This window comes from Amblyomma mixtum, chromosome 8 (assembly GCF_055824585.1).
Source record: "Amblyomma mixtum isolate Tamu chromosome 8, ASM5582458v1, whole genome shotgun sequence".
In the NCBI taxonomy this organism is placed as follows: domain Eukaryota; kingdom Metazoa; phylum Arthropoda; class Arachnida; order Ixodida; family Ixodidae; genus Amblyomma; species Amblyomma mixtum.
The window spans coordinates 17,345,700-17,370,595 of NC_143019.1; the positions used below are offsets into that span (position 1 = coordinate 17,345,700).

At 43.1% G+C, this 24,896-nt stretch overlaps 2 protein-coding genes across 3 annotated transcripts in view; both read right to left on the reverse strand.

Moving 5' to 3' along the window:
* Positions 1-706: 706 nt before the first annotated feature.
* LOC149331518 (uncharacterized) overlaps positions 707-24,896 on the reverse strand; it is a 30,373-nt gene continuing 6,183 nt past the window's right edge. The window contains exons 2-3 of one of the 2 annotated variants that reach the window (XM_089556704.1): positions 6,110-9,186; positions 707-1,340 (exon numbers count right to left, since the gene is read on the reverse strand). In XM_089556704.1, coding sequence (XP_089412830.1) covers positions 853-1,340; positions 6,110-6,323 — 702 coding nt within the window. In that variant the 5' untranslated portion in view covers positions 6,324-9,186 and the 3' untranslated portion in view covers positions 707-852. Of the gene's footprint in view, positions 1,341-6,109; positions 10,728-24,896 lie in introns of those variants that run through there. The other variant, XM_089556703.1, reaches the window with a different exon arrangement.
* LOC149331519 (uncharacterized) lies at positions 10,838-22,011 on the reverse strand. The gene is made up of 3 exons (XM_089557357.1): positions 21,968-22,011; positions 17,248-17,333; positions 10,838-12,544 (listed from the first exon to the last, which is right to left on the reverse strand). The coding sequence occupies exons 1-3, from the start codon at positions 22,009-22,011 to the stop codon at positions 11,925-11,927; spliced, it is 750 nt and encodes a 249-aa protein (XP_089413483.1). The 3' UTR covers positions 10,838-11,924.

The following is a 24,896-nucleotide window of genomic DNA, read 5'->3' on the forward strand; positions in this document are numbered from 1 at the left end:
GTGGGACTGAGTTTAGTTAACCGTTCCTTGGTTTTTAGCCAAAGTGCAATTGGCGCTGTTTGAAATTCGTGCACTGTGACGTCACGACCATTTCGACCGACTGAAAAGCGTGACATTTCTGTCAACAACTCCTGCTCACAACAATGAGGCATTAAAGGCTTCCATCTTAATAAGGGGCAACTGGGGATAGCTACAACACGCAAGTTTAACCCTAGCTACCCCTGAAAAATGAAAAACCGAGAAATGAGAAGACAGGACAGTGGTGAGAAAGAAGATAGGAAAGTGAAGGACATAGGGGAGGACAAGAAAGGGAACTGCCGATCTTTCCCTGCCAGGTAAGGACAGAGGTGCTATCTATGGAAAGCTGGGGTCAAAGCGGAGTGTTGCCTTCTATGAGGGGCCTTGAATGTATAAACACTTGTCATAGGCTCAACCACAAGGATCCCCTTTCCCCGGACACAGCACTGCCACGCACGGCTAAACGTGGGTGCTCGGGTCTGTGGTGACGCACTTCTCACCATCATCACCCTGCGGGCATGTCCCTATGGATGCTCAGGAGCCCGCGGTGGCACAACTCACCAACATGTGCATGTTGCAGATGCCCCTGCAGGGACAAAGCTTGCAAGCGGCTACATGAGGGTGAAGCAGATTGCACTGCACACAAACACATGAGGTGTAAACATTTCAGCAGGACCAGACAGGAAAGTCATCAAAAAAAAAAAGTCTTTATATCACACAAGAGCTTTGACTAGACATCACATACAAAAAGCAAATCATATGCAAACATATGCACTTAAGTAGGTTAGCTAGAAATGTTTGTTATAGCTAGCATTATCACAAGGCACCATGACACTATGGAACTGGAGTATCTGAAAAGTGCTCTCTCATTTCATGGCTTCTCAATGAACACTTCGCAGTGAATGCCTTTGTGCAGAAGCGACACTGAAATGGTTTCTCGCCCTTATGGGATCGCATATGCCTTGTGAGGTGATGACCTTGTGTAAAGGACATGGGGCACAGACGGCAGTTGTATGGCCTCTCCCCCGTGTGGGTGCGGACGTGTTTACGTAAGTGGCCACTGTATGAAAATCTCCTGCCACAGTGGTCACACTGGTAACGACGCTCTCCGGTGTGGATGCGGAGGTGAACAACCAGGTTGCTTTTTCGTGTAAAAGTTTTCCTACAGTGGCTGCACTGGTGTAGCTGGTTGGCTGTGGGTTCACCCTGGTGATTTTCCATCTCAATACAAGGAGTTGCTACACAGTGGGGCGCAGGAAGTCTTCCCAGAAGTGAACTTTCTCCAGGAGGTGGCTCGTGGGTGTGATGCACAGCAACAAGACCTGCGTCGTGAAGAACAGAGCATTTCCACTCAACGAGAGTGCCATTTGACAACAGATAACAGCCTATATGGCCACAGAAGTCGTATAAACATATGCAACACATGCATTACAGGTTTATGTTAAAAGAAACATTACCTTTAAGCAAAATTTTTTAACGACAAATTTTTCTTGCAATCGTGCCAATGTTCAGTTATAAAGAAAAATGATCACAACAAGTCAAGCACTCTTGGAATTAAAAGCTATGCATCTTGAAGGGCCTTCACAACAACAGGGCCCTTCCGAGTCCACAGTCCTGGTCATCGGATGTAAATCTTCAAAGCAATGTCATTCGCAAGAATCTGCTAGCAAGAGTGGATTCCTCGCAAGCCAATGCTCAGCTTTTCGCATATTTAGTTCAAATTTTAATTTCCTAGTTTGCACAAACCAGAGAATAGACTACATGCACATAGCAAATGAACAATGGTTATTCAAACCAGAACCACAATAAGATCACACAGTATATTTGCTATCAACACATGTGGAAACTATGAGCATCAGTTGAAATCAGTTAAAACAATGCACATGTAAATTTCTTCTTCAACACCTGACACCACAAAAAGAAAAGCTAAAACTGACGACTTTGCTGCCGTTTCATGAGAACATTACGTACATAGGTATAAGTAAAACATAAGAGCAGACGTTTCACAGTTGAAGTCGACAAATTCACGTGCATGGTAACAGAATAGCAATTCACAAACTAGGCAAGGCATTTATGAAAACGGAAGGAACTGAAGCATATAAAGTAAAGTCACAGATGGTGTAGAAAATGCACATACACAAAAAGTCTGCCAAGGCAACAGAATACCTCTTTCTTGACAGACTTCCCCTAATAATGACAAGTTTTCCTTAGCATATCATTTCTTTATGCTAGAACACAACGTCACTGATGGTATAATTGACAACACACATTCTCCATGTCTCACTCAACTGAACTAGCTTTTAACGTAACCAAATAGGGTCTGATGCACCCCGCTTTGTTCAAAAATACTAAAAAAAATACATCACATGGTGCACTATTTCAACAGCTATGAAAGTAAATCCATTGGGTCCATAACTGCTCGCAAGATGTTTTGCGAGATTCTTCCTTTTGCAGCTTGTGCTAACTGCCTCGATGATGTTGGTTCAAATGAATGCAACATAAAAAGAGGCTAAGTTGAATGCAACATAAAAAGAGGCTAAGTGAAAGAAAGCCCCAATACCAAAAGCAACAGGACGTCCTTTGCATGTTCAGGAATTGCAATTGTAATAACTACTGTATTAGCTTCTATAGATTCAGAGTGACAGCTTCAACTGAATTCACGGGTGCTTTCTTTTGAGGGTCGAAATGAGGGTCCTTAGGTATATATCGAGAACACCTGTACAACACTCTCCTTGTCAATGGGTGAATGAAGGAGGTTTTGGTTATTTCACGACAACATCAACCTGAAAACCACAAGAAGCCCCAGTAAAGCTACACCTCTAAAAAGCACTTAAAGCTTGCAAGCAACTGCACAAGACTGGAGGAGATTGTGCTCCACACAGAGACATAAAGTCTAAAAATTTCACAAGAAACTGACAAGAAAGGCAGTGAATGAATAGTAAACTCTAATGCCCTTTATATCACACTTCAGCATCAATCACACCTCCCATAGACACTCAAAAAGCAAATGACAAACACAAGTGGAACCAAACAAAGAATTGACAAATGCAATGAAAGCAAGCTCCACCTGGGCACGCACACAAGAACCCTTGGCAGCCTTGAAGCTATTCGGAAAGCAAAAAAAAAAAGCAGAGAGGCATACAAGAATTCACCATGGGAGAAAAGAAATAGAGACAGGGAAAAAAGAACAAAAAAACTTGACCAATAACAAGCAAGATTACATGAACTTCTCTTACTCAACTCTATTTACTTATACTTTTTGGTAATGCTCAATATAATGGGTCACCTCTCTGGAATCACCACCAGACTCCAAGGTGATTTTATTAATAGTTTCTGCATAACGTTTTAATTTTTGGAGATAACTGACCAGCTCAGATCCCTCCAAGGGGAAACTCCTAATAATGAAAAATTTTTATAACGCCTCGAAGTTCACCCTAAAGGCAGCAGCCCAAGTAATCATATGACATGAAACACCTATTGCTGAATCTCTAATTCGCTTCTGATGTGCACAATGCGACACTTGGTAGAGAAATGTTATCTTAGAAAGCAACACAAAGCTTTGGGATTCCACTGAAAATAAAAAAATATAGCAAATGGGCACAGCACAGAACTTTCTGGCTCCAAAACCTAAAAAAAACACTCGCGAACTATGCAATGTCACGCAAAAAGAGACACAGAAAATGCAAGATAACAACACAACACTGAACTTCCCTCTACATTTTAGTAACATTTTCTCCATACATGCTACTTGGTTTTTACATCTGAATTTGCATACATTGCAATCAATGCGAGCAGTGCTTATCTCAGTGACCACAATTCAGTTACCTCTTGTCAGTATGGCATGTTTTGCATTTGCACAGAAACATGATGCAAATGAGGGGAGGCTCGTTTCAGTTAAACTGTTATTAGTTTGGGACGTCCCAAAAAGGCTACAATAAAATGAAACTCCGCGACCACTTTCTTGAAGATAATAAAAAACCGTCAGCTGAACTACACAAAACACTGAAAATGTCGACGTCACACTTTGCAACAGTGACACCTGACACACAGAGATTCAAAACAGAGGCACTTGTTGAATAAATAGTTATGCACAGCCCGGCGCAGTGAAATCCTTTTCATTTTTCCTTACAACTGTCAAAAGTCCACTCTTAAAGCCAGCATACAAAATCTCACCACAGTTCTTCAAGCTATGCATTACACTGTCTCTTTTCACACCTCTCACTGATGCGGTTAGACCAACATGAATATACAGTGTTTCACTTAAGACTTTACATAATTTTTAGAAATATGCTTTTTGAGCTAGAAGAGCGCTTTTTTTGGCATAGCTTGGTGAGCGATGTAGTACATAAGAAAACAGCTAAGATGTGCTAACTAGCAGACTTGTTAATATTGAATAGTTAACTTTTCATCTATTGTCAGGCACATGATTATGAAGAGTCGTGTAGCCCACTAAATTTATTATCCGTATCAGTTTTTAGAATTTAGAAAACGCAGTTACCCTCGCTGCTGTAGCCCAACAAATTTTGGCTGAATCTTGCCAAAATACATGCACACCTCAAAAGTTTGCAGGTAAAGCAACCTCTCCAGAGAACTTAACTTGTCAAAACAGCCAAAATTTGATGGGGCAACAGCAGCGAGGGTAACTGCTTTTTCGAAATTTTAAAAACTGACATGGATACTACTTCCTGTGGGATACATGCCTCTTAGTAATTAAGGAACCTGATGGTAATAGTTAAAAGTTAACTATTCAATATTAGCTAACAAGCCTACTCGTTAGCATGTCCTAGCTCTTTTCTGATGATGGTATGCCCAAAAATGTGCTCTTCTAGGTCAAAAAGCCTATTTTTAAAAAACATGTAAAGTCTTAGGTGAAACACCCTGTACAAAGTGACAGGAGCTGCATTTCATTGAATCAAGCCAATGTAGCTGTAATGACTTTAATGCACGAATTAGCAAACCAATGCCAAAAAAATTTACATACGATGCATAACTGTCAGATAAACAGGTAGCCTTTTCTTTTCGCAGCACTCATGTTAGGGAAAGGCAAGAGCATGCGCTAGCAAAAGAATGATTAAGTGAAGATGAAAGCTGAGTGTTTGGGAGACAACAGCTTAATAAAGTTGAATGGAGGAAGTACTTCACCACTTGAGACACCTACACACTTGAAAAGACGTGTCTTGCCCGTAAATCACAAAGGTTAGAATACTACCTGCTTCATGTCAGATTAAAAACCATCAAGGGAAACTATTCTATTGTTTAGGAAAACCTAAATCTATGAAATTTGCCACTGTATTCATGTTTTTCAAGCTGCATAAGATGCACTTATTGCTGTGAAAAATTGCATAGAGAATTGAATGGCGGTGTAGTCTACCATCAGGAATTCGTGCACCAAAAAGCGCCTTGACTTCATCGCTCTGTGCTTGTAAAGACAGCCACTACCTGCAATTCTCACTTTCATCTTTCCTAATACATAAAACTGTTTTGAGAGTAAGTAGCTTCGTTGCCATTTGAACATCGCAGCCTTTAATCTGTCGTCAGTGTCCCTTTAGAGCAACCATGAATCTGGAAGTATTGTTGGAATCGAAAAGAGAGGATATGCGGGCCTTTGATGATTTAAACACAAATTGCCTGTTTGGGAGCTTAATGCACACATGCTTCACCTGAAGGAACACCATCTAAAGAGCAACACTGTACCAATCTGTAGTGATGGCAGGTGAATGCATATTTCACAAATGGATTTTGTCAACATAGCAGTTACATGGCCAGCATAAGCATATTTGTAGATAAGCTAGGAATGCTTGTCATAGTTAACTATATGAAACGGCACCAGAACATTATGGAACTCTAGTAACTGAAGAGTGCTCTCTCTCTTCATGGAGTTCCAAACTGCGCTTCTCAGCAAACGCCTTTGCGCAGAAGCGACACTGAAACGGTTTCTCGCCCCTGTGGGATCGCACATGACTCGCGAGGTGATGATTTTGTGCAAAGGTCATGGGGCACAGCTGGCATTGGTACGGCCTCTCGCCCGTGTGGGTGCGAACATGTTTAACCAAGTGGTGCCTAAGTTTAAATCTGCTGCCACAGTGCTCACAGTGGAAAGGGCGCTCTCCGGTGTGGATGCGACGGTGTTCACTCAATTGTCCTGTCCGCTTAAATCTGCTGCCACAGATGTCGCACCGATATGGACGCTCATTGGTGTGAATGCGAAGGTGTTGATCCAGGCGGCATTTCCTGACAAAGGTCTTCTTACAGTGGTTGCACTGGTGTAGCCGGTTGGCTCTGTGTTTACTCTGGCGATTTTCCATGTCAGTACGAGGAGTTGCTACACCATGGGGTGAAGGAGACCTCTTCACACGTGCATATTCTCCAGGAGATGGCTCACGGCTCTGATGCGTGAAGAACAAACCTGCATTGTCCAGAGCGTTTGCAGTCAACCACAGCACCTCACATGTCGCTGCTCACAAGGCACTAATGCCTCAACAAATTGAATGCAGAAAGCAACCATAAACAACCGTCATACAAACATATGCAACATTGGAGTCAACGGCTTGATGCTAAAAGGAACTCCGCTTTAAAACAAACTTTTCCACATTGATGTTTCCTTGCCGAGGTGCTAATGTTTGATTATCAAGAGAAATAGATGCACCAAGCCAAGCCAGCTTAGAATCAAGTTAACAGCTGTGTACTTTCACTCTTTCACTCTCCTCATTAATGCTGTCATGACAACAATGACCTGGTATATACACACAGGCTAAGAATGTCTATCTAATAATACCAGTGACAAAGTGCTATAGATAGGAGGTAGTCCTTTTGGTTTAAACCGAAAGAAACCAACAAAAGTATGCTGAAATTAGTTTTTGAAATTTGGCTTTAACTGAAAAAGATCAATAGTTGAGTTCCGAGTTACATTCAGTCCAAGTCGAAAATTATCTAAGTAGGGAAGCCAGGGGCACAATAAGACGGTGGAAATGTTGGCTGAGCTGCGCAGTTGTGTAATTTAAGGCATTTTTCCGCTTTTTTACATGCCTCTGCAGACTGGGAAGCACAACCACCTCGCCGTCTGCAAGCTAAGCGCTGCTTGTTCACTACCACCAACCGCTTAGACCAGTTAGTTGGTTAAGTAGGTTCAAAAACTGCATTAGGGACTCTGAAACCATGAAACCATGCATGGTTGTCATAAAAAGTATTGTGGTCAGGCTGCGGCAACGAATGAGCCTCAGTTACATCACTGCAATCAACACCCATGCCACGTGGAGCCCCAATGCCTTGCTTAACCCAATGCAACAAGCCAAAGAAAACTTGAAAATCTAGTCTGAAGAAGTCAATTTCCACTGGCGTTCTTGTCTGCTGACCATCTGACTAAAATGTGCTAGTTTTCAATGATGAAAGCAATACCTTCAACAAGCACACTTCCAAGTGAAAAATTGGTGATACATTAATTACTGGTAAACAAAGTGCTCATGCTGAAGAAATTCCGAGGCAGACTATGCGACTTCTGACCACACAAAAGTATACATTAAATCACTGAAGAAAGTCAACAATTCACTGACAGTCAATAATTCAAGTCACTAACTCATTGCTAGAATTTATGATTTTGAAGAGAAAAATTCATAGCAAGATTATATAGATATCTATCATTATAAAATAGAAGCTGAATTCATAAAGTCCACGAAATTCAACTGTATATTACCAGAACCACAAGGGACAAACAAAAGAAGGCAATTACGAAAACCAAAGGCACTGAAGGAATAAAGTAAAGCTACAGATGGCACACAAAATGCACAGGTGCAGAAGAACTTCCTCTGCACCAGCACATTTTTTTTTACCAGAGACTTCAGCAAATAATCCAAAGGTTTCTTTGGCACGCAGTTTCTCTATGCTCAGATACAATGTCACACTAGGAATATTTCATAACACACATCCTCCACATCGCGCTGATCTGGATGAGTTCTTGTTGCAACAAAATACATTCAGATGCATTCCAGTTCACAGACACTGTTAACTTTACATCACTTGATGCACTATTCACGAAACTCTGAAAGTCAATCCATTGGGTCCATGAACGTTGGAATATTTTTTGGAAAAATCCTTCCACTGGTACCCGTACTAAATCTCCAGACGGTGTTGGTTCAGGTGTCTGCAAAGTAAAATTGAGAAAAATAGCCAAAATTAAAAAAAGGCCCAGTGCCAACAGCAAAAGCACATGTACACTGTGCGTTCAAGAACTGTCATTTCAGGTTCCTGTGTGACTTTGAAAGCAAGATTATAGTTAGGCCAACTGGAAGCAACTAACCTCTTTCTCGAGAGACTTCCCCTAACAATGACAAGTTTTCTTTAGCATAATGTTTGATGCTTAAACACAACGTCACACATGGTATAATTGACAGCACACATTCTCCACGTCACACTCAAGTGAATGAGCTTTTAATGTAACGAAATAGGTCTGATGCACTCCGCTTTGTTCAAAAATACTACGCTTCACATCACATGGTGCACTATTTCAACACCTATGAAAGTATATCCATTTCGTCCATAACTGTTGGCAAGATGTTTTGCAAAAATCTTCCATTTTCAGCTTGTACTAACTGCCTCGATGATGTTGGTTCAAATGCCTGCAACATAAAACAGAAAAAGAAGCCAATTGAAAGAAAGCCCCAATACCAAAAGGATCACTATGTCCTTTGCATGTTCAAGAATTGCAATTTCACTAACTAATGCATTAGCTGCTAGAGGTTCAGAGTGACAACTTTAACTGAAATCGCGGGTGCTCTTTTTTGAGGGCCTAAATGAGGGTCCATAGGTCATATATCGGGAACACCTGTACAACACACTCTTTGCCAGTGGGTGAATGAAGGAGGTTTTGGTTATTTCACGAAAACGACACCCTTAAAACCACAAGAAGCCCCAGTACAGCTGCGACTCTAAAAAGCATTGAAAGCTTGCAAGCAACTGCACAAGGCTGGAGGAGATTGTGCTCCACATAAACACCTGAGGTGCGAAAATTTCACCAGAAACCGACAAGAAAGGCAGTGAATGTATAGTCAACTCTAATACTCTTTATGTCACACTCCAGCATCATCACATGTCCCATTGACACTCAGAAAGCAAATGACAAACACAAGTGCAACAAAACAAAGAATTGACAAATGCAATGACACCAAGCTCCACCTGAGCATGTGTATTCTCGGCAGCCTTAAAGCAAAAAAAAAGCAAAGCAAACAAATAACAAAAAGCTGAAGCTACAAAAAGCTATAAAACTACAAAAAATTTCACCAATAACAAGCATGATTACATGAACTTGTCTTACTCATTTCTATTTATTCACTTTTTGGTAATGCTCATTATAATTGGTCACCTCTGGAATCACCACCAAACGCCAAGGCGATTTTATTAATGATTTCCGCATAACATTTTAATTTTGTACATAACTGACCAGCTCAGATTTCTCCAAGAAAAAAATTTTAATAATGAAAAATTTTTATAACACCTTGATATTCACCCTAAAGGCAGCAGGCCAAGTAATCATATGACATGAAACACATATTGCTGAATCTCTAATTCGCTTATGATGTGCACAATGCGACACTTGGTAGAGAAATGTTATCTTTGAAAGCAACACAAAGCTTTGGGATTCCAATGAAAATAAAAAATATAGCAAATGGGCACAGCACAGAACTTTCTGGCTCCAAAACCTGAAAAAAAAAACACTCGCGAACTATGCAATGTCACGCAAAAAGAGACACAGAAAATGCAAGATAACACAACACTGAACTTCCCTCTACATTTTAGTAAAATTTTCTCCACACATGCTACTTGGTTTCAACATCTGAATTTGCATACATTGTGATCAATGCGAGCAGTGCTTATCCCAGTGACCACAATTCAGTTACCTCTTGTCAGCATGGCATGTTTTGGGTTTGCACAGAAACATGATGCAAATGAGGGGAGGCTTGTTTCAGTAAAACTGTTATTAGTTTGGGACATCCCAAAAAGGCTACAATAAAGTGAAACACCGCGACCACTTTCTTGAAGATAATGCAAAAACCGTCACCTGAACCACACAAAACACTGAAAATGTCGAGGTCACAATTTTCAACAGTGACACCTGAACCACAGACATTCAAAACAGAGGCACTTGTTGAATAAATAGTTATGCACAGCCCGGCACAGCGAAATCCTTTTCATTTTTCCTCACAACTGTCAAAAGTCCACTCTTAAAGCCAGCATACAAAATCTCACCACACATCTCCAAGCTATGCATTACACTCTCTTTTCATACCTCTCACCAATGCGGTTAGACCACCATGAATATACAGGGTGTTTCACATAAGACTTTACATAATTTTTAGAAATATGCTTTTTGAGTTAGAAGAGCGCTTTTTTTGTCATAGCTTGGTGAGTGATGTAGTACATCAGAAAACAGCTAAGACGTGCTAACTAGCAGACTTGTTAATATTGAATAGTTAACTTTTCATCTATTGTTAGGCACATGATTATGAAGAGTTCTGTAGCCCACTAAATTTAATATCTGTATCAGTTTTTAGAATTTAGAAAACGCAGTTACCCTCGTTGCTGTAGCCCAACAAATGTTGGCTGAATCTTGCCAAAATACATGCACTTCTCAGAAGTTTGCAGGTAAAGCAACCTCTCCAGTGCACTTAACTTGTCAAAACAGCCAAAATTTGACGGGGCAACAGCAGCGCGGGTAACTGCTTTTTCAAAATTTTAAAAACTGACACGGATACTACTCACAGTGGGATACATGCCTCTTAGTAATTAAGAAGCCTGACAGTAATTAAAAGTTATCTATTCAATATTAGTTTACCAGCCTACTCGTTAGCATGTCCTAGCTCTCTTCTGATGACGGTATGCCCAAAAATGTGCTCTTCTAGGTCAAAAAGCCGATTTTTAAAAAGTATGTAAAGTCTTAGGTGAAACACCCTGTACAAAGTGACAGGAGCTGCATTTCATTGTGCTTTCACTGAATCAAGCCTATGTAGCTGTAATGACTTTAATGCATGAATTAGCAAACCAGTGCCAAAAAAATTCACTTATGATGCATCACTGCGAGATAGACAGGCACCCTTTTCTTTTCGCAGCACTCATGTTAGGGAAAGGCAAGAGCATGCGCTAGCAATAGAATGATTCAGTGAAGATGAAAGCTGAGTGTTTGGGAGACAACAGCCTAATAAAGTGCAATGGAGGAAGTACTTCACCGCTTGAGACACCTACACACTTGAAAAGACGTGTCTTGCCCGTAAATCACGAAGGTTAAAACAATACCTGCTTCATGTCAGATTAAAAACCATCAAGGGAAACTATTCTATTGTTTAAGAAAAGCCAAATCTATGAAATTTACCACTGTATTCTTGTTTCTCAAGCTGCATAAGATGCATTTATTGCTGTGAAAAATTGAATACAGAAGTGAATGGCGGTGTAGTCTACCATCAGGAATTCATGCACAAAATGTGCCTTGACTTCATCGCTCTATGCTTGTAAACACAGCCAGTACCTCCAATTCCCTCTTTTACCCTTTCTAATGCATAAAACTGTTGTGAGAGTAAGTAGCTTCGTTGCCATTTTAACATCGCAGCATTTAATCTATCGTCAGTGTCCCTTTAGAGCAACCATGAATCTGGAAGTATTGTTCGAATCGAAAGAAAGAATATGCGGGCCTTGGATGATTTAAACACAAATTGCCTGTTTGGGAGCTTAATGCACACATGCTTCACCTGAAGGAACACCATCTAAAGAGCAACACTGTACCAATCTGTAGTGACGGCATGTGAATGCATATTTCACAAATGGATTTTGTCAACATAGCAGTTACATTGCCAGCATAAGCATATTTCTAGATAAGCTAGGAATGCTTGTCATAGTTAACTATATGAAACGGCAGCAGAACATTATGGAACTCCAGTAACTGAAGAGTGCTCTCTCTCTTCATGGAGTTCCAAACTGCGCTTCTCAGCAAACGCCTTTGTGCAGAAGCGACACTGAAACGGTTTCTCGCCCTTGTGGGATCGCACATGACTCGCGAGGTGTTCCTTTTGTTTAAAGGTCATGGGGCACAGCTGGCATTGGTACGGCCTCTCTCCTGTGTGGGTGCGAACATGTTTAACCAAGTGGTGCCTAAGTTTAAATCTGTTGCCACAGTGCTCACAGCGGAAAGGACGCTCTCCGGTGTGGATGCGATGGTGTTTACTCAATTGTCCTGCCCACTTAAATCTGCTGCCACAGATGTCGCACTGATATGGACGCTCATTGGTGTGAATGCGAAGGTGTTGATCCAGGTTCCATCTCCTCACAAAGGTCTTCTTACAGTGGTTGCACTGGCGTAGCTGGTTGGCTCTGTGTTTACTCTGGCGATTTTCCATGTCAGTACGAGGAGTGTCTACACCATGGGGTGAAGGAGACCTCTTCACACGTGCATATTCTCCAGGAGATGGCTCACGGCTCTGATGCGTGGAGGCCAAACCTGCATTGTCCAGAGCGTTTGCAGTCAACCACAGCACCTCACATGTCGCTGCTCACATGGCACTAAGGCCACAAGAAATTGAATGCAGAAAGCAACCATAAACAACTGTCATACAAATATAGGCAACATTTGAGTCAAAAGCTTGATGCTAAAATGAACTCAGCATTAAAACAAAGTTTTCTACAGTGATGTTCCCTTGCCGAGGCGCTAATGTTTGATTATAAAGAGAAATAGATGCACCAAGCCAAGCCAGCTTAGAATCAAGTTAACAGCTGTGTACTTTCACTATTTCACTCACCTCATTAATGATCTCATGACAACAATGACCTTGTATATACGCACAGGCTAAGAATGTCTATCTAATAAAACCAGTGGCGATGTGCTATAAATAGGAGTTGGTCCTTGTGGTTTAAACCGAAAGAAACCAATAAAAGTATGTTGAAATTAGTTTTTGGAATTCGGCTTCAACTGAAAAAGATCAACATTCTTGGTATGCAAAGCTGGCTGTTGAGTTCGAGTTACATTCAGTCCAAGTTCAAAATTTATCTAAGTACGGAAGCCAGGGGCACAATGAGACGGTGGAAATGTTGGCTGAGCTGCGCAGTTAAGTGATTTGACAAATTTTTCCACTTGCCTGCATGCCTCTGCAGACCAGGAAGCACAACCACCTTGCCGTCTGCAAGCTAAGCGGTGCTTGTTCACTACCACCAACCGCGTAGAGCAGTTAGTTGGTCAAGCAGATTTAAAAACTGCATTAGGGACTCTGACATGAAACCATGCATGGTTGTCATAAAAAGTATTGTGGTCAGGCTGCGGCAACGAATGAGCCTCAGTTACATCACTGCAATCAACACCCATGTCACGTGGAGCCCCAATGCTTTGCTCAACCCAATGCAATAAGCCAAAGAAAATTTGCCAATCTAGCTTGTAGAAGTCAATTTTCACTGGCGTTCTTGTCTGCTGGCCATCTGAATAAAATGTGCTAGTTTTTAATGATGAAAGATATACCTTCAACAAGCACACTTCCAAGTGAAAAACTGGTGATAGATTAATTACTGGTAAAAGAAGCGCTCATGCTGAAGAAATTCCTAGGCAGACTATGCGACTTCTGAGCACACAAAACTCCACATTAAATCACTGAAGAAAGTCAACAATTCACTGAGAGTCAATAATTCAAGTCACTAACTCATTGCTAGCATTGATGATTTTGAGGAGCAAAATTCATAGCAAAATTATAAAGATATATATAATTATAAAATAGAAGCTCAATTTTCATAAAAAAGTCCACAAATACAACTGTATATTACCAGAACCACAAGGGACAAACAAAAGAAGGCAATTATGAATACCAGAGGCACTGAAGGAATAAAGTAAGGCGACAGATGGCACACAAAATGCACAGGTGCAGAAGAACTACCTCTGCACCAGCACATTTTTTTTTTACCAGAGACTTCAGCAAATAATCCAAACGTTTCTTTGGCATGCAGTTTCTCTATGCTCAGATACAATGTCTCACTAGGAATATTTCACAACACACATCCTCCACATCCGGCTCATCTGGATGAGTTCTTGATGCAACAAAATACATTTAGAGGCATTCCACTTCACAGACGCTACTATTTACATCACTTAATGCACTATTCACGAAACTCTGAAAGTCAATCCATTGGGTTCATGAACGTTGGAATATTTTTTGGAGAAATCCTTCCACTGGTAGCCCATACTAAATCTCCAGACGGTGTTGGTTCAGATGTCTGCAAAGTAAAAGCGAGAAAAATAGCGAAAATTAAAAAAAGGCCCAGTGCTAACAGCAAAAGCACATGTACACTGTGTGTTCAAGAACTGTCATTTCAGGACCCTGTGTGACTTTGAAAGGTAGATTATAGTTAGGCCAACTGGAAGCAACTAACAATTGCTGCTTGAAGAGCAGCAGCAGGGAACACATACTATTTGATTATGCATTTGTTTGGCATGAGGAAAAGCGCTTTGCGAACTTGCTTCAGTAGCACATTAGAATAAATGGCTCTTCTCATAGGTTTTCTGTCGACAAAGCTTGGTTGTACTGCAGATTTCCAAAAAGCAGAGACTGCTGATGGTAAAAAAGAAAAGTTTCTGAGTTCATTGGCACATACTTTCTTGACCAATCCGTCATGGAACCCAAACTGTACCCCCTCTCAGACGAAAATTTCTTTCAGTACAATACAAGACTGCACAGTGGTGTTTCATGTCTTTGCTCACTTGTTTTTTGCTTTGCACTTGCATACGCTTAATGGTTGAATGGGTTTGTCTGTCCAGTATTCTTGTACTTAGGTCTCACAGCGAGTGCTAAAATTGGCTTTAACTGGATTTCCACATGTATGCCTGTGAACCAGGTCGTTGAGTTGTGTACAGCTGTCACTGGAGTGGCCAGATTGTTACAAATAGTTGCCAGAGTGGATGCAAAAGTGCGTGTGTTAGAAGCCCCTGCTGTAAAAACACTGCTTCAGACGCTGCAATGGTACAGCTATGCTTGCCTGCTTGTCCACCCTGATGATTTCCGTAGTTGGTACAAGCAAGTATCCCGCTAAGGCAGATAGTGTACCTTCCAGTGTGCAAGTTACGCGTATGCCCACAACATTAGGCAACCAAGCCTTATGATTCCGTTAGTCAAGCATGGGAGCTCTTGCCTCACCGGTTATTATAACATACTCCTGCAACAAGCTAGCGAACTTGGAGATCAAGCTGAGATAAAGAGTGGTGCCACAAATTTAAAGGCACCCGACTTTATGCCAACACTCCAGTAGACAAAGTACTCGGAACCAAACTTAAGAAATGAGCATGGACTGATTCACAACCCAAACTTTTTCAGGATGCTTTCATGTAACAACTCAAGACCACAAACTAAGGTAAGGGAAAGTGTGAATACATTGAAAGCCATGGATCATTTTGCACATGCAGTCACATCACAAATGGGTTCACAAGAGGAAGGTGGCAAGTACACAGGAAAAGGATAATTTCTGAAGAACTAATGTGGACTAATTTACAGTTTTGACAACGAACACACTGCATAGAGAATTCAAAGAGCATTGACTAGAATGAAGGAGTGCACTGCTCCAGCGTCAAGCAAAGTTGTCATGTGCAATATCGAGCACACTTAAAAAAACCGTTAGTATCTGAAGCGATAGCTTCATAGACTTGCTGTCTGGCGAGGGTGCCTAATGAGGGGTGTAGGAAGCACCGCGCAACTTTTTTGTAAGGACCGGCAAATGTTTCTTCCCTCCCCTCCGGCGCTATCACTCAACGCCTCCTCCTTCTTCTGATATAAACCTTGAAAAACAAAATGTGAAGAAGGAGAAAAAATTGCAACTTGCATTGTGTTGTATAAAATCACTGGGATCCTGCAAACCATGCATTAAGTGTTCGTTACAGATGTAAAAAATTAAACATAGAGAGTAAACAATCAAAGAGAAAACAAGTGCCACCAGTTGTCCAGGCATTCCAGAAATTCATGATGATGACCATCAACAACAAGCTGCAGTGTTATATGACAGGAACAATAGAAGTAAAACTAAATGCAAATCATTAACACTTCTGCACATTCTGTAGCACACTGCGACTACTTGCTTAGACCTAAACGTGCAAAGAAAGGCATCACAGTGCAAACTACATGCTCATAGCAACAGATATCACTCATGCAGTGCCAGAATTGTAACTGACAGTATGAAATTCAGTTCTTTCTGATGACTACAATAAGCAAGACTATAAGAATGTTTTCTATCTGCGAATGCAATAAAATGCACATAAGCTATGGGTTTATTTTCACGGGAGTTGAAATTCACTCTAGTAATATCTGACTGCAATACAATGAAAGCTACTGCTGCTGCTCATGCAGAGATGTTTTCCCAAGAAAATCTCCTTTCATACGAGCACATGAGCCATTCAGAGTTAATCATAAACAGACAAGAAGTAAATTAAGGCAAAGGCAACTCACACATGCAAACACAAAACACACACCATGACATCAGAAAGGAAAAGTGTGAAGAGAGCACACCTGGTAGTTTAAATGAAATAAAAACACAAGCAGTCACATAGACTTGCGCCAGAGCTCTAGTCACTTTGATGCACACAGATGGTATGAGGGACAAAGAAGCAGTTCTTTGCATGCAATGACACTGCTCTGCAGTCATATGGGGACTGAAACTGGCGGACATTTACACAAAGGCTACGGATGCAGCAGTGGAAGCATCGATGACTGATACGGCCATAGCTCGCAACTGGAACCATCCACTTGCAGTAATTGACAAGGAGGAAGCAGCATGCAACATTATGTTTTTAAGCTGCTTCATCATTTGAGAGAATTCCTTTCATCACACTTTCCTATGCGGGCAGTGCATAGCTATTGAAGACGCCCCAAAAAAACTGAATGCCACTCACTAGCACACAACTGTGATGCATCTGTATAAATAAGAACTGCTCCATTGCACCAAGTGGAAATTATGCACATAAACAATATTTACTTGTGTAATAAAACCACTCCATGCTTTCATCACTTAAATTTACGTCCTTTTTTTTTCTTTAACCTCATCTAAAAAAGCGCACACATGACCACACCTTGGCAGCACTGCTGAAGAACTGATAGCGAAAAGTGACATTGAAGCCTTCCATCAGGTGCCAACATTAAAAATTGATAAAGCAAAAAACATTGCATTGCAGTTCAAGACATGCATGAAGTGGGACGCTGTCCTGAAGAAGACCAAGAAAGCACGCCTAACAAATGATGATCCAGGTCTTGACGGCCAAGCCCCTGTTTTTGCGGATGAACATCTTTGTCCTGCTCTCAAGAAACTGCTTGCGATGGCTGTAAAAAAAAGCACGAACACAAATGGAAATCAGTCTGGTCATATAGTGGCAAAATCTATGCAGAGCAAACAGATAGATGGCAGTTCAGCCGTGTTGATAGAGCAAGAAATTGATCTCAAAAAATATTTTCTTTGTCAGTATAGAGCTTATTTGATTACGCAGAATGACTAGCGCACTGTGGGTTCTATAGATTCTGTTATGAAATATCAAGAATTAATTTCCCATAAAGATATTGAAACTCCTGCAAAATCTTGCGAATTTGTTCCTTATATAAATGAACGCTCTGTGAATGGAAAGGAGAACATTCTTACTTCATTTCTGGATGACTTTAGCTTTAAATTTAGTATTGTGATGTTATCGGAAATGTGGTATCTTGATATTTGCCTAATATTAAATTACAAGGTTATAACAATTTCTTTTTAAATCGCACTTACAGACGAGATGGTGGTGTTGCAGTTCATGTCATGGCGAGAAAGGACTGCAAAATTGCACATGACTTTAGCAAAGTAACATCTCATTTTGAGGTAACCGCCTTACAATGCGAAAAAGAAACCATCTCTGTTGTATATTGTTCACCAGGAGGCAATATAAAGCCTTTTATTATCTGCCGCGGTGGCTCAATGGTTATGGCGCTCGCCTGCTGACCCAAAAGACGCAGATTCGATACCGGCCACGGCGGCTGAATTTCGATGAAGGCGAAATTATAGAGGCCCATGTACTGTACAATGTCATGGCAAGTCAAAGAAGCCCAGGTGGTCAAAATTTCTGGAGGCCTTCACTATGGCGTCCCTCATAGCCTGAGTAGCTTTGGGGCGTTAAATCCCCATTAACCATAAACAAAAATTTGTCAATCAGTTTTTTAGATATTGCTGGGATATGTGCGCAGCAACAATTTCCACCTTGTCCGCAGTGGCGATTTTAACATCCCAACTACCACATGAAATCAGCCCAATATTGTAAATAAATGGTTTCGCTCGTGCCTTTGCTGGACCGGCCTTTGCTAATATATTTCTAATACTGGGAAGATTAATTGTGCTGCTCGAAATAAATATACTAGATTACACCAACACTACTCGAAAATTTAACACTGTGTTGCAATCTTCTGGTTTTCTAAACCTAATCAAAATACATACAACAGTTATTGTCAATACGCAATCAGCACTAAATTTCATTTTGACAAATATTAATACCAGGGTTCATAGCTCTGGTACTTTCATTTCTGTTATGACCTTTCATAGTAATAGTACAGAAACAAGAGAACACAAGGAGATCATTATAGTTGATTCCATCACTCAGAATACTTTTGAAATGTTCAAATAATTGACGTGATGACTTATGATTGGTCTTGAGTCCTCAGCAAAATGAACGTGAATGATGCTTACGATGAATTTATTAAAATCTTTGTGAACACATATGCAATAGATTTTCTGTTGATGCCACTCAAGGTGTCAAGGAAAACGAGAAAACTGTGGATATACCGGGAACATTTAGGATTGATCAGAAAGAAAAATCGTCTTTATCATTTTTTTATCTGATCACACCGCTATGAAAAATTACTATGTGTGGCTGCGAACTGAAAGATCGCGACCTGGCTGAACACATGAACCAGTACGTCCTTTGTAAACATTGGAACACTGACTAGTACTCCACCAGATGCAGTTGCCCTAGCTTATAATTGTGTTGAAAGCTTATTTCTTGCTCCTACAGATGAGAACGAAATATGTAGCACATTCAGGGTCTAAATAATAGTAGATCCCTGGATACTGACAATATTCAAATTAAACCTGTTAAATATGCATCAAAATTGCTAATGTCTGCCCTTGTTTATATCTTTAACCTGGTACATGAGTCAGGTATATTTCCAACTGCTATGAAATGTGCACGGGTATCTATACAATATAAAGGCGATGATCACACACTTGCATCCAATTACCGGCTAATTTCCGTATTTCCAGTATTTTGCAAGGGATTAGAAAAGCTAATTTTTTGTCATATTACAATATTTTATGATAAAAAAGGTATTTTAACAGATTCACAGTATAGCTTTAAGAAGGGTCAGTCCACTGAGGCTGCATTGCTAGCCCTGAAACAAACAATTTTGGAAAATACTGATGATAATTTATTGACAGCCCAAGTTTTATCGATTTCAGCAAAGCGTTCGACTGCATTGATCAGAATATTCTCATTGATAAACTTTCATCGTATGAAATTCATGGGACAGGTTTGGCTTTTCTACACTCCAACTTGGAGAATAGGCATATCAGTGTGTATGCATAAACGACCAAAGGTCATCTCTCTTGCAATAACAAGTGGCGTACCACAAGGAAGTATTTTGGGTCCTTTTATTTAATATTTACCTAAACGATATTGTCAATGATAGACACCTCAGTTCAATTTGTGATCTATGCATGCTGACGATAGTATGTACCTTACTAATTTCTGTGAGTAATACCAGCCAACTAATCGTAGCATGCAACCATATCCTCAAAAAACTGTCGGCATGGACCATTGTAAATCAAATCAAGGTTAACCCAATTAAATCTAAGGGTGTTATCTTCTGTGCTAAGAATAAAGTAGTTCATCCACTACATTCATTCATTTTTCAAAACCAGCAAATAGAGTCTTGGTGTATTCTTTTCTTCCCACATTTTAAATGGGATGCTCATATATCCCACATAAAAGCTCTCTGCTGTCGCCGGTGCAATCTCACGATGCCACGCATTCTTTCCCATAAGCGCCAAACTTTAAATACATTACGCTCTATTTTTCTTTCACATATGTTACTGTAACCTGGTCTGGGCAACAACTAATGCAAATATGCATAAACTTTCCGTCTTGCAATGAAAAATTATCCGTCTGATCGTAAACTCTGAAGCAACGTCGAGAATTAATCCCAGAACAGCAATGTCACTCAATGTGATCCGTGTAGAAAAAAAAATTCAGGGACACTTTGACAGTCTAAAGTGCGTAAAGGCGAAATCGTTTTCCGCACCACTTTCCCTATGTGACACTGGATGACGTCACCACTGGATGACGTCACACAATTGATGACAAAGCGATGACAAATTACTAATTAGTGACTAATTTTTGATTGACTAAATACTAATTAACTGCTAATTAATGACGTTTAAGCTTCGCCTTTAGGAGTGGAAGACACAGCGTGTTGTAGTGCTGCCAGGCAGTTCACGGAACGCCACCACCGATTCGGCGCGATGCCTTGCCCTTGAACGCGATGCTTTTTGAGGGAAGGGAATTGCTCTGTCATCTCGGTGGACACCCGAACCGCACCGTACATGAAGGGAGGAAGTGGGAGTGAAAGAAGAAAGAGGACGAGGGGCCGTAATGAAGAAATTGAAAATTGTATTTGAGGAGGGTAAATTACACAGTAACTGTCTCGTATATCTCGATGGACACCCGTCAAAACGCGGACACATGTGCCGATACGCGGCTGTCGATACGGCTGCCGACACGGCTGCTAACGACAGTATGAGGCATTAAAAGCTTTCGCCTTAAAAATTAGCTGCGGTTAACTACATGCTGAACCTGGATACGCGGTTTGGCGTCTGTAACGCGTTCCGGACACTGGATAGGCATCGCGTCCAACCGGCCACCCTGGCAGGTGGCAGTTAATAGTTGATCGCAAGAGTCTGCTCACCCAATGAACGCTACGGCCTATTGCTGCGCTGCCGCGCACCTGCCACAACGTTGTCAGCGGTAAGGCATGCAGCCCACATCTCTCTCTCACCCCCTCCCCACCCCGTACCTCAAAGCGCGATTCAGGCATTGACAGGGAGCCAGTTATGCACATTTCCTTTCCTTAAAATCATCGGAGTCTAAATGGGCATCTAAAACATAACGCCAATGAACAAAACGAACGCCGACGGCCTAAGGCTTAAGCGCCGCGTTTCTGCCCCAATCCCACACGCCACAATTTAAGATGTGCGGAAAACACACCTGACGGTGGACAGAACGTGCAAGGCGCGCTTCCGCACACCATGCCTCGTCAAAAAAATTACTGAGAGACAGTTTGGAAATTCTAAAGTGTGCTTGGCGAAACCAACCCACCGTACATGGATCGTCGCACGCGCATTCGCTCCTTGTGCTTCCGCGGCGCTTGGTGTCGGGAGAATCTGCCGTCCGCTGCCGCTTCCCCGAACCGCTTGGCGCAGAATCACTGGGCCGCTTCAGAACCGTGCGTCTCTCACACACGACTGCAACGAGACTTCTGGCGACGGAGCGGCTGTACATCTACCACTGCCGACGCGCGCGCGCTCGTTCTACCGTTACAATGTGACGTCACGGTTGCTATGAACAGCTGCGCCCCCACCGGCACGCCGGTTGATGAGGAGGGGAGAAGGTTGCGCCGCTGCGCGGGGGAGAGGTCACAGTTGGCACGATTTCATCGCACGGACGGACATCGCGAGTATGAGCCATAAAAGTCTTTCGCCTTAAAAGAGGTATCGGAGTGCCAAGCCAGCCGCCAAGGCACACGCCAGCTAGCCTCCCGCCACCATGTCAGGCTCCACCCAAACACCGCGCAGCCGCTCTATGATCCGCAAGCCCCAGGCCCTGCGGCTCACCCCGGAGTCCTTCCTGGTTCTGCAGCCTGCCGCACAGAAACAGCCGTCTAACCCTAACAAGCCCAAGGCCCGGACCCACTCCTGGTTCTGAACCATGCCACCACCACCTCCAGTCGTCCAGAGACCACCCACTGGCCGCTGCACTATTGAGGTGAGCAGAGCAGGCGTAGCCTCCCGGAACTCCACCAACATCCCCTACGAAGAGCTGCTGTGTGTACGCACACAGCTCGCCTCCCTCCAAACCACCAGCCGCCACCTCCAGGCCCAGCTGCATGCCCACCAGCAGGCCCGAACCGCTGCCCTAGCGCCAGCTGTTGGCCCAGGCTGCTCCTACCTCGACTCTTCCACTGCACCTCTCCCTACTCGCGAACCATCGGCCAAGAAGCGGGCTGCAACTCCCGCTACCTCCCTGACCACAGCAACCCCAGCCGAGCGAACCCTAGTCCTCCCAAACTCGGAGGGAGGAGGAGGCCACAATTCAAGGCGCAGACGGCCACCAAGGTGCAGACGGCCACCCAGGCCTTCACCAGTGCATTCTCCAACCTCACTAGCCATTTAGACTTTCGCTCCCCAAATTCATGAGCGATTTAATGATCAAGAGGCTCGCCAAGCGACAGCTTGTGCTGCTGCATGGCCTAAAAGGAAGGCCCAGCTCCACACCTCCTCTAATTTCTCCAAGGCAAACGACACCTTCAGTGATGGCGAGACCATGCACTAGCCTCACCATCTGGTAGTGGAACTGTCGAGGTTTTGGTTCCAAGCGGAGACTGGTTCACTAGTTCCTAGCACGGGCAGATTGCCCCGACATGCTCATGCTGGAAAAGCCCCCCAATCCCCTTACCATACCCAGCTACGTGCCCATTGTCCCCATTTCTCCTACATCCACTCAGGTTAGAGCGAAACAAAACTGCGCGAAGACGACGGGACAAAAGAAAGGCACGAATACACACACACAAAGCGCAGAAGCGTGCCTTTCTTTTGTCCCGTCGTCTTCGCGCAGTTTTGTTTCGCTCTAACCATGAACCGACTAGACCAACATCATGTCCCACTCAGGTTGCTGTTCTTGTATGCAGTGAGCGCACACCATCTCCCACCCATCCCCAAAATAGATCAACTTCTCATTGAACTTGTGGCGCAGCGCACTCGGGATAATATAGTCTCTTCATCCTCAACATATACAGGCACCCAGAGTGGCTGCGGCACGACTTCAACTGACTATTCACACTTGCCAAGCACGACACACAAATGCCTCCTCGTAATTGTAGAGGATTTCAATGCCCCGCACAGGACCTGGGGCTACACAGCCGACATCTACAAAGGGTGCAGGGTATGGCTCGCAGCTCAGCAGGCCGGCTTCTCCCTTCTCACAGACCCCACCACCCCTACTTGCATCGGGAGCAGCGTCTGCGCAGACACTACTCCCAACCTCACTTTCACCCACCACCTCCCTCACTACGTGATGTAACACTCAAGTGAATCTGGGTATTGATCACTACATTATCGAGATTCTCCTACAAGCAGGCCAAATACGCAGACCCTCTTGTGGTGCTACCATCACAAAGTGGGACTCGTTCCACACCTCCCAGGCAGCTTGCACTCTAGATCCTACATCAGACAAAGCTAGTTGGTCTGACCAACTCCAGCATGACCAACTCCTGACCAACCAATGCAGCTGTACTAGAAGGCCTCCAAGGCGTAGGCCCATGCATGCACAAATACTGTTAGGAGAAGGTAAGTGACGCCAACCAAGTAAAATACAAGAAAAACACGACGTTTCGGGACCGGCTCGGCCCCTTCTTCACGGTATGACTACGGGCGAGCGCAGCTTGGCTTTTTAAGTCCCTGCGTGAAGGACCTCCGGGTCAATGGCCGCAGCCCATGGACGTAGGATGAGGGGAGAGTCCCCAGGGAACAATTAACATTCTCTCGTGTTTGCTGAATGTGCCACGACTCGAGTAGAAGCCTCCTGCGTGGGTTAGCTTACGCAGGAGGCTTCTACTCGAGTCGTGGCACATTCAGCAAACACGAGAGAATGTTAATTGTTCCCTGGGGACTCTCCCCTCATCCTACGTCCATGGGCTGCGGCCATTGACCCGGAGGTCCTTCACGCAGGGACTTAAAAAGCCAAGCTGCGCTCGCCCGTAGTCATACCGTGAAGAAGGGGCCGAGCCGGTCCCGAAACGTCGTGTTTTTCCTGTATTTTACTTGGTTGGCGTCACTTACCTTCTCCTAACATTAAATTTCCCAACCAGACAGACTTCTGTCGAATGTTTTCTTTTGAGTATCTACAAATACGTCCATGATTTCCTCTCTGAACGCATAGCCACACTCACCTTGGGCGCACACTGGCTCCCAAGTGTCTCAGTGGGAGCACAAAGAATGCCTCAAGGTCCTGTGCAGTCTCCTATCCTCTTCAACGTATCCATTCTCTAAGTCCCCCGTCAAATCGCCCAAGTCCCCGACATACATTTCAGATTCTATGCTGACAATATCGCTGTCTGGGCCAATCGAGGCAGTTATGCCAACATGGAAGACAGCCTACAGTCAGCTCTCAACATCATGAACTCCTATGTTCACGTGCACAGCCTAGCCTGGTTCTCTTCCAAATCAGAACTCTTCCTCTATCGCAACAAGCCGCACGATCCCACCAACCCTCCCATTTTATTCACACTACGGAACCACCTAATTGCCATCGTCTCCTAGATTTACATCCTGGCACTCGTTCTTCACTCCCACGGCGTGCACGACGACACCCTCCAAGCTCTCCAGACCCAAACCCAGCAAGTCACTCATCTAATCTGGTGCGTGGCGAACCACTGCGCAGGTCTGCTTGAGAGGAACACTCTCCGCCTCACCCAAGACTACATCATGAGTCGCACGGCTTACTTATTCCCCTGCCTCCCTCTAAAGCAGAAGGAGTGAGACCGCATCATTGCACTCCTCAGGAGCTGCACAAAGGTCGCCCTTCACCTATCCGGCAG